The 13,356-nt window shown below is 48.2% G+C and overlaps 1 protein-coding gene across 1 annotated transcript in view; it reads left to right on the forward strand.

The window, feature by feature from the left end:
- LOC120924585 overlaps window positions 1-5,987 on the forward strand; it is a 72,088-nt gene extending 66,101 nt beyond the window's left edge. The window contains exon 9 of the mRNA XM_040335571.1: window positions 5,002-5,987. Coding sequence (XP_040191505.1) covers window positions 5,002-5,023 — 22 coding nt within the window. The 3' untranslated portion in view covers window positions 5,024-5,987. The remainder of the gene's footprint in view (window positions 1-5,001) is intronic.
- Window positions 5,988-13,356: the final 7,369 nt, after the last annotated feature.

The following is a 13,356-nucleotide window of genomic DNA, read 5'->3' on the forward strand; positions in this document are numbered from 1 at the left end:
AATATTTTTGGTAATATAGGGCCAGATCCTCAAAAGAGATACTCCGACTTAAGTGCTGTTCAGTCTGTGTGTAACTTTGGAAACGATCCTCAAAAGGCTTTTTCCAAAGTTACACAGAAGATCCGGCATGTGTAATTGATTTACACTGCCTAATTTTAGGATGCAGTACCGCATCCGCCGCTGGGGGCATTTCGAGTCGAAATGCCGTTGCTAGTATGCAAATTAGCACTTAAGGCGATCCACAAAGCTTTCTAGCTTCTTTTTTGCGCCGTAAGTGTTATTTTGCAAGTGTAAAATTAGGGCTCGTTTTACAAAGTGTAAAGTTAGTCACACCTTGTAAAGGCCCATTGCAGCGACGGCATTTGGTATGCTTTCCCGAGGGAGAACTCCACGTCAATTTGTAAAAAACAAAACCGGCATGGGTTCCCCCCCAGGAGCATACCAGGCCCTTAGGTCTGGTATGGGTTGTAAGGGGACCCCCCCTACGCCGAAAAATTGACGTAGGGGGTCCCCCTACAATCCATACCAGACCCGTATCCAAAGCACGCTACCCGGCCGGCCAGGAAGGGAGTGGGGACGAGCGAGCGCCCCCCCCCTCCTGAGCCGTGCCAGGCCGCGTGCCCTCAACATGGGGGGGTTGGGTGCTCTGGGGCAGGGGGGCGCACTGCGGGCCCCCCCACCCCAGAGCACCCTGTCCCCATGTTGATGAGGACAGGACCTCTTCCCGACAACCCTTGCCATTGGTTGTCGGGGTCTGCGGGCGGAGGCTTATCGGAATCTGGGAGTCCCCTTTAATAAGGGGGCCCCCAGATACCGGCCCCCCACCCTAAGTGAATGGATATGGGGTACATCGTACCCCTATCCATTCACCTGGAGGCAAAAAGTAAAATGTAGTAAACACACAACACAAGGCTTTTTAAAATATTTTATTATTCTGCTCCGGATGCCCCCCCTGTCTTCGTTATTAGCTCAATTACCAGGGGGGCTTCTTCTTCCGCTCTCCGGGGGTCTTCTCCGCTCTCCGGGGGTCTTCTCCGCTCTCCGGGGGTCTTCTCCGCTCTCCGGGGGGGCTTCTCCGGACTCCGGGGGGCTTCTTCCATCTTCTCCCCTCTTCCGCTCTTGACTCGGCGAACCCCGGTTCTTCTGCAGCTCTCCGGTGCCTTCTTCTTCAGCGCTGGCTGCCTGCTATGTTTGTGTGTTAGCTCGATTTCAAACAGGCAGCCGGCGCGGTCTTCTGTGGCGTCAGGGTCTTCTCTTCCTTTCTTCCGATGTTGCCTCGTCGCCTGTTGTCGCTGTAATGATGGAAGCGCGCCTTGCATCACATTTATATAGGCATCACCGTCCCATCATGCTCCGGTAGGTACCCACGTGGTGGGTGCACGTGGGTAGGCACCCACCACGTGGGTACCTGCCGGAGCATGATGGGACGGTGATGCCTATATAAATGGGATGCAAGGCGCGCTTCCATCATTACAGCGACAACAGGCGACGAGGCAACATCGGAAGAAAGGAAGAGAAGACCCTGACGCCACAGAAGACCGCGCCGGCTGCCTGTTTGAAATCGAGCTAACACACAAACATAGCAGGCAGCCAGCGCTGAAGAAGAAGGCACCGGAGAGCTGCAGAAGAACCGGGGTTCGCCGAGTCAAGAGCGGAAGAGGGGAGAAGATGGAAGAAGCCCCCCGGAGTCCGGAGAAGCCCCCCCGGAGTCCGGAGAAGCCCCCCCGGAGAGCGGAAGACCCCCGGAGAGTGGAAGAAGACCCCCGGAGAGCGGAAGAAGAAGCCCCCCCTGGTAATTGAGCTAATAACGAAGACAGGGGGGGCGTCCGGAGCAGAATAATAAACTATTTTAAAAAGCCTTGTGTTGTGTGTTTATTAACTTTTACTTTTTGCCTCCAGGTGAATGGATAGGGGTACGATGTACCCCATATCCATTCACTTAGGGTGGGGGGCCGGTATCTGGGGGCCCCCTTATTAAAGGGGACTCCCAGATTCCGATAAGCCTCCGCCCGCAGACCCCGACAACCAATGGCAAGGGTTGTCGGGAAGAGGTCCTGTCCTCATCAACATGGGGACAGGGTGCTCTGGGGTGGGGGGGCCCGCAGTGCGCCCCCCTGCCCCAGAGCACCCAACCCCCCCATGTTGAGGGCACGCGGCCTGGCACGGCTCAGGAGGGGGGGGGGGGCGCTCGCTCGTCCCCACTCCCTTCCTGGCCGGCCGGGTACCGTGCTTTGGATACGGGTCTGGTATGGATTGTAGGGGGACCCCCTACGTCAATTTTTCGGCGTGGGGGGGTCTCCTTACAACCCATGCCAGACCTAAGGACCTGGTATGCTCCTGGGGGGGGAACCCATGCCGGTTTTTTCTTTGAAAATTGGCATGGAGTTCTCCCTCAGGAATGCATGCCGCTGTCATTTTTTTTTTCCCCGACGCAACTTTAAGCCGTCGCGATCCTCAAAACTCGGCGTAACGTAACTTTGCGCATGCGCAGTACGGCCGACGCGCATGCGCAGTACGGCCGCCGCGGGAGCGCGCCTCATTTAAATGGGACTCGCCCCATTTGAATAGGAACGCCTTGCGCCGGCGGAATTTTAGTTACACAGCCTGAAATTTCTAGATAAGTGCTTTGTGGATCAGGCACTTAGGTAGAAACTTTAAGCCAGTGTAACTTAAATTGGATTTTTTAAGTTACGTCAGGTTTTTGTGGATCTGGCCCATAGTGTATACAGGGCCGTCTTTAAGACAGAGCAAAAGGGGCAGCTGCCCTGGGCCCTGTCATTGTTGTGGGGCCCAAAGCAGCTGCCTCATACTTGCCAACTATCCCAGTGTAAATTCCCTTGAAGTTTTAGTCCTGTGCTGTGTCCCAATATCTCAGTTTGAAGTGTTGCTATTAATGATGCCCAGTTCTGCCCTATTTTGTACAGATGACCTGCAGACCCTGGCCCAGATTCAGCATAGCTTGCGCTATATTTGCGGGGGAGCAGGGCAACGATTTTGCCCTGCGCACCCGCAAATATTTTGCGCTGCCCTCGATTCACGGAGCAGTAGCTCCGTGAACTGCGAGGGCGCGCCGGCAAATTTGCCCGGCGTAAGCGCGCGCAAGTTAAATGATCCCGCCGGGGGCGGGAATCATTTAAATTAGGCGCGCTCCCGCGCCGAGCGTACAGCGCATTCTTCGACGGGAAACTTTCCCGACGTGCATTGCGGCAAATGACGTCGCAAGGACGTCATTTGCTTCAAAGTGAATGTGAATGGCGTCCAGCGCCATTCACGAATCACTTACGCAAACGCCGTGAAATTCTAATTTCATGGCGCGGGAAGGCCGGCTATACTTTAGCATTGGCTGCCCCTACTATTAGAAGGGGCAACCTTGCGCTAAAGTTGCCGTACAGAAACTCCGTACCTGGCTTGCGCGGGGCCCGCGCAAGCTTGTGAATCAGTGGTAGTATACTACACGCTGATCACAATGGGAGCGCCCCCTAGCGGCAAGCACAAGAATGCAGCCTAAAATCTGCGAGGCATAAGTGCCTTATGCCGCGCAGATTTTAGGCTGCTTTCGGTGTAACGAGGTTCCTGAATCAGGAGCACTCGTTACACCGGAGCAAGTAAGCAATTGCGCCGTGTAACTTATGGTTACACGGGCGAAATTGCTTCTTGAATCTGGGCCCCTGTGTTTACATGTAAATAACCGTCATTCATATGTAAATAGCTGAGGCCAGCAGCATTCCTATGTAAATAAAAGCGGCATTCATATGTATATCATGTCCCTCTGCAGTGAAGAGATGTGAGCAGTATTACTGTACAGTAACCTCTTGCAACCAATCGACAAGAAGAAATCATGTGCTGTAACCTCTAGCAACCAGTCAGTAAGTGGTAATGATATGCTGTAACCTCTGGCAACCAATCGCAATCACTGCCTGATCTGATACAGTAAACTGATTTAAGTCTAGCTGATATTTATTGTATGTCTCAGAGCAGTTGGAGAGCAAAATTGCATGGGGGGGGGGGGGGCCCAAGAAAAAAATTGCCCAGGGTCCAATCAACATTAAAGATGGCCCTGAGTGCATATATCTAAATAAAAAAGAAACATAAATCCATAGAAAGTCCTTGTGAATGAAGAAAATCGCATTTTACAGTGGATGTAAACCCTCACATATACCCAGTTAAATGAACAGACACAGATGATACACAGAGATGAAATAAATCTCCTTACGTAAGTTTTACTTGTATATCTGCTGTCTTCAGCTTGCTATATTCTTTAGAATTCTTACATCGGGTTAGAATTTTCACTTCCTCATTCAGCAGTAGGAGTGGATTCTTGGCTTACACTGGGAGACAGCTGATTGGAGGAAAGGTCAGATTTCATGATTGGGGTTTCCATCCACTTTAAGTGCTCACTGGATTAGTAAATATCCGTCACCAAATGGAGATTGGAGAATGGCATCCTTGTGTAAACCACCACCATCAGTAGAGAGATTGCATGCTTACCCACTATATATGACCTTCTATCTCTAGACAGGTCATAAGGGCTCGGGCAAAAAAAACATCCAATCATAGATCATCAGGAATCTTATAATAGTCCTCCGCCAAACATCCTCTCGTTAGATTGTGTATAGGGACATGGAAAAACAACGTGCTCCAAAAGCATAAAATCTTTTTATATCATTTATTAAATTGAATTAAAATATTTAAATCGCACTTTATCAACTACATCAAGTTGAGAATAATAGCGCTAAACAGTAAATTTTCTCGCCGCCAGAAAAACAAACACCTGTACTCCCGGGATTGCAAAAACGAGATGACGTCAGTATGTAACTTTTTCCCTGCGCGTTTCGTCATACGTGACAATGTTATGGCCACATTTATTAAAGTTGTGATTGGTTTCAAGGATTAATGTCGCTCACCATTACTTTTCTTTCATGTATTTATAATACCATTTTATAATAAATTTCCATTAATTAATGAATGAATGAATTTTTATTTATGTACTTTGTTGCTTAGGCCTGAAGAAAAGAAATACTAACCTGAAGGAAAAGCCTGCATTGGATACTGATGGTCGGCTATGAAATTACATAAAACGTTAGATGCCTGCCTTTTACGTCTTCATTCTTCTATGCACTTTTTTATATCCGTTGTTTTGTGAGACACATAAGATGACGGCAGTAGATTTTTTATGTAGCAAATATATTGCGCTAAACTGTGATAGGTATAAACTAGTGGAACAAAGTGACTGTGATATTTAGGCGGCCTGCATACCAGTGGATCAAAAGTACAAAATGTTAAAGAAAAAATGCAGTGCCAAAAACAAAAAAGTCAAAAAGATCCACCTGGAAAGGTGGGTCTTAATATAGTGCAATCGCGTGGAGGAAATAGATCTCCATCCATTCCCCAGTGTTACAAAATGAAGTGCAAAGACCATATAATGCTCACGCAAATATATGAATGGTGAATAAATGTAATCCAAACAATATGATAAACCAAAATAGATCCGTAATGAACACAGATATATAAATAAAAATAAAAAATATATATAAATCCGTAATGAACACAGATATATAAATAAAAATAAAAAATATATAGTCCCATGTGCGTGTACAGGTGGTCCTTAGAATCTCATGGATGCAAACAGATATATATTATCCCCTCTGTCAGAAACATCACATCTTCAGGCAGATACTCCTTGGCATATAAAATAGATTAAATACGCTTACCAGATCCTGTTGACCCACGACTCACCCATACGGTGGGTGGGTCTCAAAGGCTTGTCTGGGCCGAACGCCCTCCTTGGAAACCAACGTGGATGTAACTCCTAATCGAGATGTTCCAGGTGAAGTCCAATGTTTGAGCTGGTAAGAATGGCCGCAGGAATCTCCAATGGGATGGTGTAGAGGGAATGCTCCAAAAATTTCCAATCAGAGGAAAAGAGGAAAAAAGGAGAAACACCTCCTCATAGTGTAAAAAGTTTTTAATTTAACCACTTCCTTACTGGGCACTTAAACCCCCTTCCTGCCCAGAGGACTTTTTGCGATTCGGCACTGCGTCGCTTTAACTGACAATTGCGCGGTCGTGCGACGTGGCTCCCAAACAAAATTGACGTCCTTTTTTCCCCACAAATAGAGCTTTCTTTTGGTGGTATTTGATCACCTTTGCGAATTTTATTTTTTGCGCTATAAACAAAAATAGAGCGACAATTTTGAAAAAAAAATTTAAAATTTTTACTTGTTGCTGTAATAAATGGCTCAATTTTTAAAAAAAAAAAAATTTTTTATCCTCAGTCTAGGCCGATACGTATTCTACATATTTTTAGTAAAAAAAAAAAATCGCAATAAGCGACTGGTTTGCGCAAAAGTTAGAGCGCCTACAAAATAAGGGACAGAATTATTATTTTTTTATTATTTTTTTTTTTACTAGTAATGGCGGCGATCTGCGATTTTTATTGCGACTGCGACGTTATAGCGGACACATCGGACACTTTTGACACATTTTTGGCGCCATTCACATTTATACTGCAATCAGTGCTATAAATATGCACTAATTACTGTATAAATGTGACTGGCAGGGAAGGGGTTAACACTAGGGGGTGAGGAAGGGGTTAAATGTGTACCCTAATATTAGTGTTCTAACTGTGGGGGGAAGGGGGGTGACTGGGGGGGGTGACCGATCTGTGTCTCTATGTACGAGAGACACAGATCCGTCTCCTCTCTCCCCTGACAGCACCGCTGTCTGCGAGAGCCGGGAATGAGAGATGATCTCATATGTAAACATATGAGATCATCTCTCATTGGCCGCACAGATCGCCTAGGAAACGGCCGCTCCTATTGGCCGTTCACGGCGATCTGTGACTGGCTGTGTCCAAGGGACACGGCCAGCACAGCAGTTCCCCGCTGCACGCTCGGGAAACGAGCAAAGGGGCTGCCATCAATTGACGGCACCTCAGAGATTTAGAACCACCCCGCGGCCGTCAATAGTCGTACGGCCGTCGGGAAGTGGTTAAAAACACAAAAGTAAAAAAATATTGAGCTTTAGAGGTATCCAAACAGGGGCCCAGATTCAGAAAGCAATTGCGCCCGTGTAACCATAGGTTACACGGCGCAATTGCTGACTTGCTCCGGTGTAACGAGTGCTCCTGATTCAGGAACCTCGTTACACCGGCTGCAGCCTAAAATCTGCGCGGCATAAGGCTCTTATGCCTCGCAGATTTTAGGCTGCATTCTTGCGGGGGCCGCTACGGGGCGCTCCCATTGTGTATCAGCATGTAGTATGCAAATTACATACTACCACTGATTCACAAGCTTGCGCGGGCCCCGCGCAAGCCAGGTACGGAGTTTCTGTACGGCTACTTTAGCGCAAGGCTGCCCCTTCTAATAGTAGGGGCAGCCAATGCTAAAGTATAGCCGCCGCTCCCGCGCTGTGAAATTTTAATTTCACGGCGTTTGCGTAAGTGATTCGTGAATGGCGCTGGACGCCATTCACGTTCACTTTGAAGCAAATGACGTCCTTGCAAAGTCATTTGCCGCAATGCACGTCGGGAAAGTTTCCCGACGGAGCATGCGCTGTACGCTCGGCGCGGGAGCGTGCCTAATTTAAATGATTCCCGCCCTCGGCGGTATCATTTAACTTGCGCGCGCTTACGCCGGGCAAATTTGCTGGCGCGCCCTCGCAGTTCACGGAGCTACTGCTCCGTGAATCGAGGGCAGCGCAAAATATTTGCGTGGGCGCAGGGCAAAATCGTTGCCCTGTGCCCGCGCAAATAAAGCGCAAGCTATGCTGAATCTGGGCCAGGAAGTACAAAAGGGTACACATAAAAAGTCCCAGTGAATAAAATTCCACAAAACAATGCAAAAACCCACAGCAAGAAAGTGAACAGGTCTAATGCGCAGTGGAAATGCTTAGAGTCCAGTAAAACCCGACCGGTTTCGTCTTAATAGACTTCAACTGGGGCTAGGAACTGTAGATTTTTTTACATTTTGTTTTTGTTATCTGATTACAAACCCTCTATTTTTGTCTTGTTGGATAAAACCTACAAACTCTTGCATTAATTGAAGTGAAATGAATGCTGCCCTATATATTGTTATTATATTTCGGTTACATTGTTGCATTTAATATATTTTATTTAATGTATTTTAACGTTTATTTACATTGTTGACGTGTTATATATTTTATTTTGTTCCCCCCTCTATGCTCAGTGGTGTAACAAGAGCCATAACAGCCCAGGCGGATGCAATGTATAGAAGGGCGGAATTCAAACCACAGAATGGTCCTCACTGACATTTCCCTCTCTGTGCAGTAATTGCTTATCTAATTTAGATATATGATGTAGATTTAGGCTGCTTTCACATGTGGCGGACTCCGCTTTGCTCAGCGGCTGATCTGACCACTGGGGTGATCAGACTCCAGCGGTAGGTGCGTTTTTTAGTGAGTATGCCAGTTCAGAACTGAATTTCTAAGGGCCTGGTAGCCCCCTTTTATTTAAAAGCACAAAAAGTTCACAAAATACATCAGTAGCCCATAGGCACAGGCGGTTCCACCATTACTGTATCTTGCATACTCAACACTTTAGCCTCCTGGCTTTCATTCTTGCCATCCGGCTGTTTCAGGCCTTTAGCCTAGGCCTTAAGTCTGCTCCTCAGAACAAACAGAGTTTCCTAGAGTTAAGCTCACACCTAGCTTACTCCCGATCAGCGCCTTGCTGCTCAATCATCAATGACATCTGCCTCCTGCAGACATGCAGCCTCTGACTCCTCTCAGAGTGATGGGAGTCCACATGACTCCCAGGAACAGACTTCCTGTCTGTTGGGTGGGGCCCTGAGCCATAGTCAGGTCAGAACTAAATAGCCAAACACACAGCTGTGCAATCAGTGGCCCGGATTCAGAAAGAATTGCGCTCTATTTGCGAAGGTGCAGGGCAACGATTTTTCCCTGCGCCCCCGCAAATATTTTGCGCTGCCCTCGATTCACGGAGCAGTAGCTCCGTAAATTGCGAGGGCGCGCCGGCAAAATTGCCCGGCGTAAGCGCGCGCAATGTAAATGATCCCGCCGGGGGCGGGAATCATTTAAATTAGGCGCGCCGAGCGTAGAGCGCATGCTCCGTCGGGAAACTTTCCCGACGTGCATTGTGGCAAATGACGTCGCAAGGACGTCATTTGCTTCAAAGTGAACGTGAATGGCGTCCAGCGCCATTCACGATTCACTTACGCAAACGACGTAAAATTAGAACGTCGCGACGCGGGAACGCTGGGTATAGTTTAGCATTGGCTGCCCCTGCTATTAGAAGGGGCAGCCTTACGCTAAACACGCCGTACGGAAACGACGTAACTTGCGTACGCAGGGGGCGCGCAACATTGTGAATCGGCGTAAGTATGCAATTTGCATACTATACGCTGACCACAATGGGAACGCCCCCTATCGGTCATCGCAAGAATGCAGCCTAAAATCTGCGTGGCATAAGAGCCTTATGCCACGCAGATTTTAGGCTGCAGTCGGCGTAGCGATGTTCTCTGAATCAGGAGAACTCGTTACGCCGGCGCAAGTCAGCAATTGCGCTGCGTAACTATGGTTACGCAGGCACAATTGCTTACTGAATCTGGGCCAGTGTGTCTTTCTCTCCAAAATCTGGCATAAACCAGCAATCTTTAAGGTAGCACAGGGTCCCACCACCACACCACTGATCATCCGCTAAACAGAGCGAAGCGGGAAGATGGCAGGACCGTGCCTGCTTATGCAGAGCAGACACGGACACAGCCTGTTCTGGTCTATGAGTGATCTAATGTAAATGGACCGGCTGTCTATTTACACTCAACTGCCCTCCGATCTACCCAGACAGAGGGCAACGGATCCCCTTCTGTTCATTAGAGGTAGGCGTGTAGGGCAGAAGGGGGCAGGTGATGGACTTTAGGCCATGTTCCCCATTAACTCATTGAATGCCGAGTTTGAGTCACATGAGAGGACTACCCTGGGTGGGTTCTTCTCGGCTATGCTAGTCACCTTGAATAGCGTCACTCTCCTGCACCTGGGGTACTTTTTACTTGTGCCATATACATCAAAGCTCCAGGACAAAGCTAAGGCTGATTCTCATCTGGGGACAAGGACCCCTTTTCACATGGGGACAAAGCCCCTATCTCCCCTGGGGGCAGGGACCCTATTTCCCCTGGGGACAGGGACCCCTTCTCATCTGGGGACAAGGACCCCTTCTCACATGGGGACAGAGCCCCCTTCTTACCTGGGGGCAGGGATCCCCATCTCCCCTGGGGGCTGGGACCCTATCTCCCCTGGGGACAGGGACCCCTTCTCATCTGGGGACAAGGACCCCTTCTGACACGGGGACAGAGCCCCCTTCTTACCTGGGGCAGGGATCCCCATCTCCCCTGGGGGCAGGAACCCTATCTCCCCTGGGGAGGGGTTCCCCTTCTCACCTGGGGATAGGGGCCCTTTGTCACCTGGAGACAGGGCCAACTTCTCACCTGGGCACAGGGACCCCCATCTCCCCTGGGGACAGGGACCCTATCTGCCCTGGTAAAAAGGACTCCATCTCTCCTAGGGATGGGGACACCATCCTGCCTAGGGACAGAAACCCTATCTCCCCTGGCAATGGGTACTTCATCTTACCTAGGGACCCCGCCTCCCCTAAGAAAAGGAACCCCATCTACAGACCATGCTGGCTGGCAGGGCAAGTGTCAGCCACCCTAGGGTGCCAGGATGGAGGAGTGGGCAGAACACCCAGAGGAAATCTGAATTCCCAGCCATTTGAGGGGTGTACCAGCAGGTGTCACTGGACACCAGGGGAGGAGGGAGGGTAAAGCTCTTTCCTGGACCCCCTCGTCAGCTCTGCCAGGTTCCCCCATCCTCTCTCCTCCTGCTGTGAGAGTGGGAAATAGGCTGGTAAATGTGTAATTTACCACCCCTTTTTTTCTGAATTGAGAGTCAGGGATCTGTACCGATCGCTGACTCTGTCCATTTATAACTGTGGCATATACTAAACTGTGTTTACTATGCTTCAGTTTATGAATGGACAGGAAGCTCTGTACAGAGCTATTCCTGTCTATTCATTCTATGTATCTGAGGCTGCAGAGAAGGAGATTGGGGGCTGTGTCCTCAGTCTTTTTCTTTATCTCAAAGGTGGAACATCTCACAAAAGTCCCCCAAACGGGGCTCCTAAAAAATATTTTTTTTTAAAAAATACTGATACCTGTGGTGGAACTACAGGACTACAAAGGTCATACCTGTGACCGGGCCCTGGAGTTCCACCACCGGACTCGGAGGGATGGGCCCGGCTGGGGATCAGGGCCCTGAAAGTTATAGTTACGCCACTGAGGCTGACGGTTGACATCTGTTACCCTTTGTTACCACTTGCTCTCTTTACTACAGGTTGACTTTTTATTGCTCTTTTTTTGTGCCAGTTACTTGCATACACTCCCTTAATAACTTCAGACCAGGAAGAAGACAAGGTTTGAAAGCTTTATTGAACAGGCTCCGAACAGTACAAAATTCCAAGTGCACAACTGTTTTTGCCTACATCCTTAGTCCCTTTCTTAAGCTTGTGTGCTGCCCTGGTCAGTAGTGTATTTAGGGTTTGTGCTGCCCTAGGCCTGACTAAATTCCTGCACCCCTGATTTAAATATGACCCACCCCTTTCTGTCAAGGCCACATGCTTTTTAAGACCCACCCTGAAATTTTCGAGTGGGGACACTAGTCTGAGGGCCTGGGGGGCAATGAATTCCCTTAATTTGCATAGATTTCCTCTCACTTCCTGTTTGGCTTTGGGGTAGGAAGTGAAGGGAAATCTCTGCAATGGGACAGGGATGGTAAAAAAATAAACTGACAGGGGCTATAACCCTCCCTTACTCTATCCAAAATGAAAATTTGAGAAATCCTCACTTCCTGTTCTTCTGTCTGTAACTCCACACAGTAATGCGAGGCTTTCTCCCTGGTGTGGAGTGTCGTGCTCTCCCCCCTCCCGTGGACTACAGTAGAGTCAGGACACTCTCTACTTTGCAGATAGAGATAGGAGCTGTGTGTTAGAGAGTGTCCTGACACTCCTGCTCGTCCCCTCCCCCCTCAAGAGGCTTTCTCCACACCAGGGAGAAAGCCTTGCATTACTGTGTGTAGTTACAGACAGAAGAACAGGAAGTGAGGATTTCTCAGAAGAAATAAGGACATTTAAAAGCAAAATGGAAGGATGAGGTAAGTGAAGGAGGACTGCACTAAGGTAAAGGAAGCTATTTAGGGGATTTTTTTTTTTACCTTTACAAAGGTAAAAAAGCAGACAGGAAGGGGTTAAAGACGTTTGTATTAGTGTTATAGAGTAATTGTGTGTAAGAGTATTCATTATTTTGCCATATTATAACTTATTATTATTATTATTACTACTACTACATCAAAAACCTTTATATAGAGCACTTGTCCCTATAATTGTACTGACTATTCTATCCTGCTGCCTGTCCTTGATTTAGACATACCTTATGTTCAGATTAATTCTAAGTATTATCAAAGTTTTGCTATGGGACCCCATGATTCCTGTGATATTATCTTATAGCATTAGAAAAAATATATATATAAGCTGAATGAGTGTTTTAACTTCATTGTTGAACTGTATTTTTTATTTATTTTTTACTGTATATAGTTCTAGAAGACCAAATATTACTGTAAATGTTGCATTTTAAAATAAATGCACTTTTGGCAAATTGTTTCTTTTTTTATTAATTTTTTATCTAAAATGTTACAGCAAGAAATGTCAAAGACTCCTTTTCTTCCCCATAAAGAGGTCACATGAGCAGTGGCAAGGCATCGTTCTTGTGGTCTCTTCTGAAGTCAGAAGAGTAGGGAAGTGTTCAAGCAGAGCTGCTGATTGTCTGGGTCCAGGGCCGGTGCTAGGCAATTTGGCGCCCTAGGCAAGACCAGTTATGTGCGCCCCCCCCCAAAAAAAAAGAACGTCCCTCCTTGGTGTCGCTGAAATAAAAAAAAGTCCCTTCATTTGTGGTTTCACTGGAAGGACGAATGTCCTTCTGTCTGTGTTGTGATGAGAAAAATTGTCCCTGGTGGGTGGTAGGAAACTGACAGGGGTGCATGGTAGGGAGGTGACAGGGAGGATGGAGATGACAGGGGTGGGTGGTAGGAAGGTGACAGGGAGGATGGAGATGATAGGGTGGGTGGTAGGGAGGTGACAGGGAGGATGGAGATGACAGGGGTGGGTGGTAGGAAGATGACAGGGAGGATGGAGATGACAGGGGTGGGTGGTAGGGAGGTGACAGGGAGGATGGAGATGACAGGGGTGGGTGGTAGGAGGGCGACAGGGAGGATGGAGATGACAGGGGAGGGTGGTAGGGAGGTGACAGGGAGGATGGAGATGACGGGTGGGTG

The sequence above is a fragment of the Rana temporaria genome, chromosome 1, assembly GCF_905171775.1.
Source record: "Rana temporaria chromosome 1, aRanTem1.1, whole genome shotgun sequence".
Taxonomy (NCBI): Eukaryota; Metazoa; Chordata; class Amphibia; order Anura; family Ranidae; genus Rana; species Rana temporaria.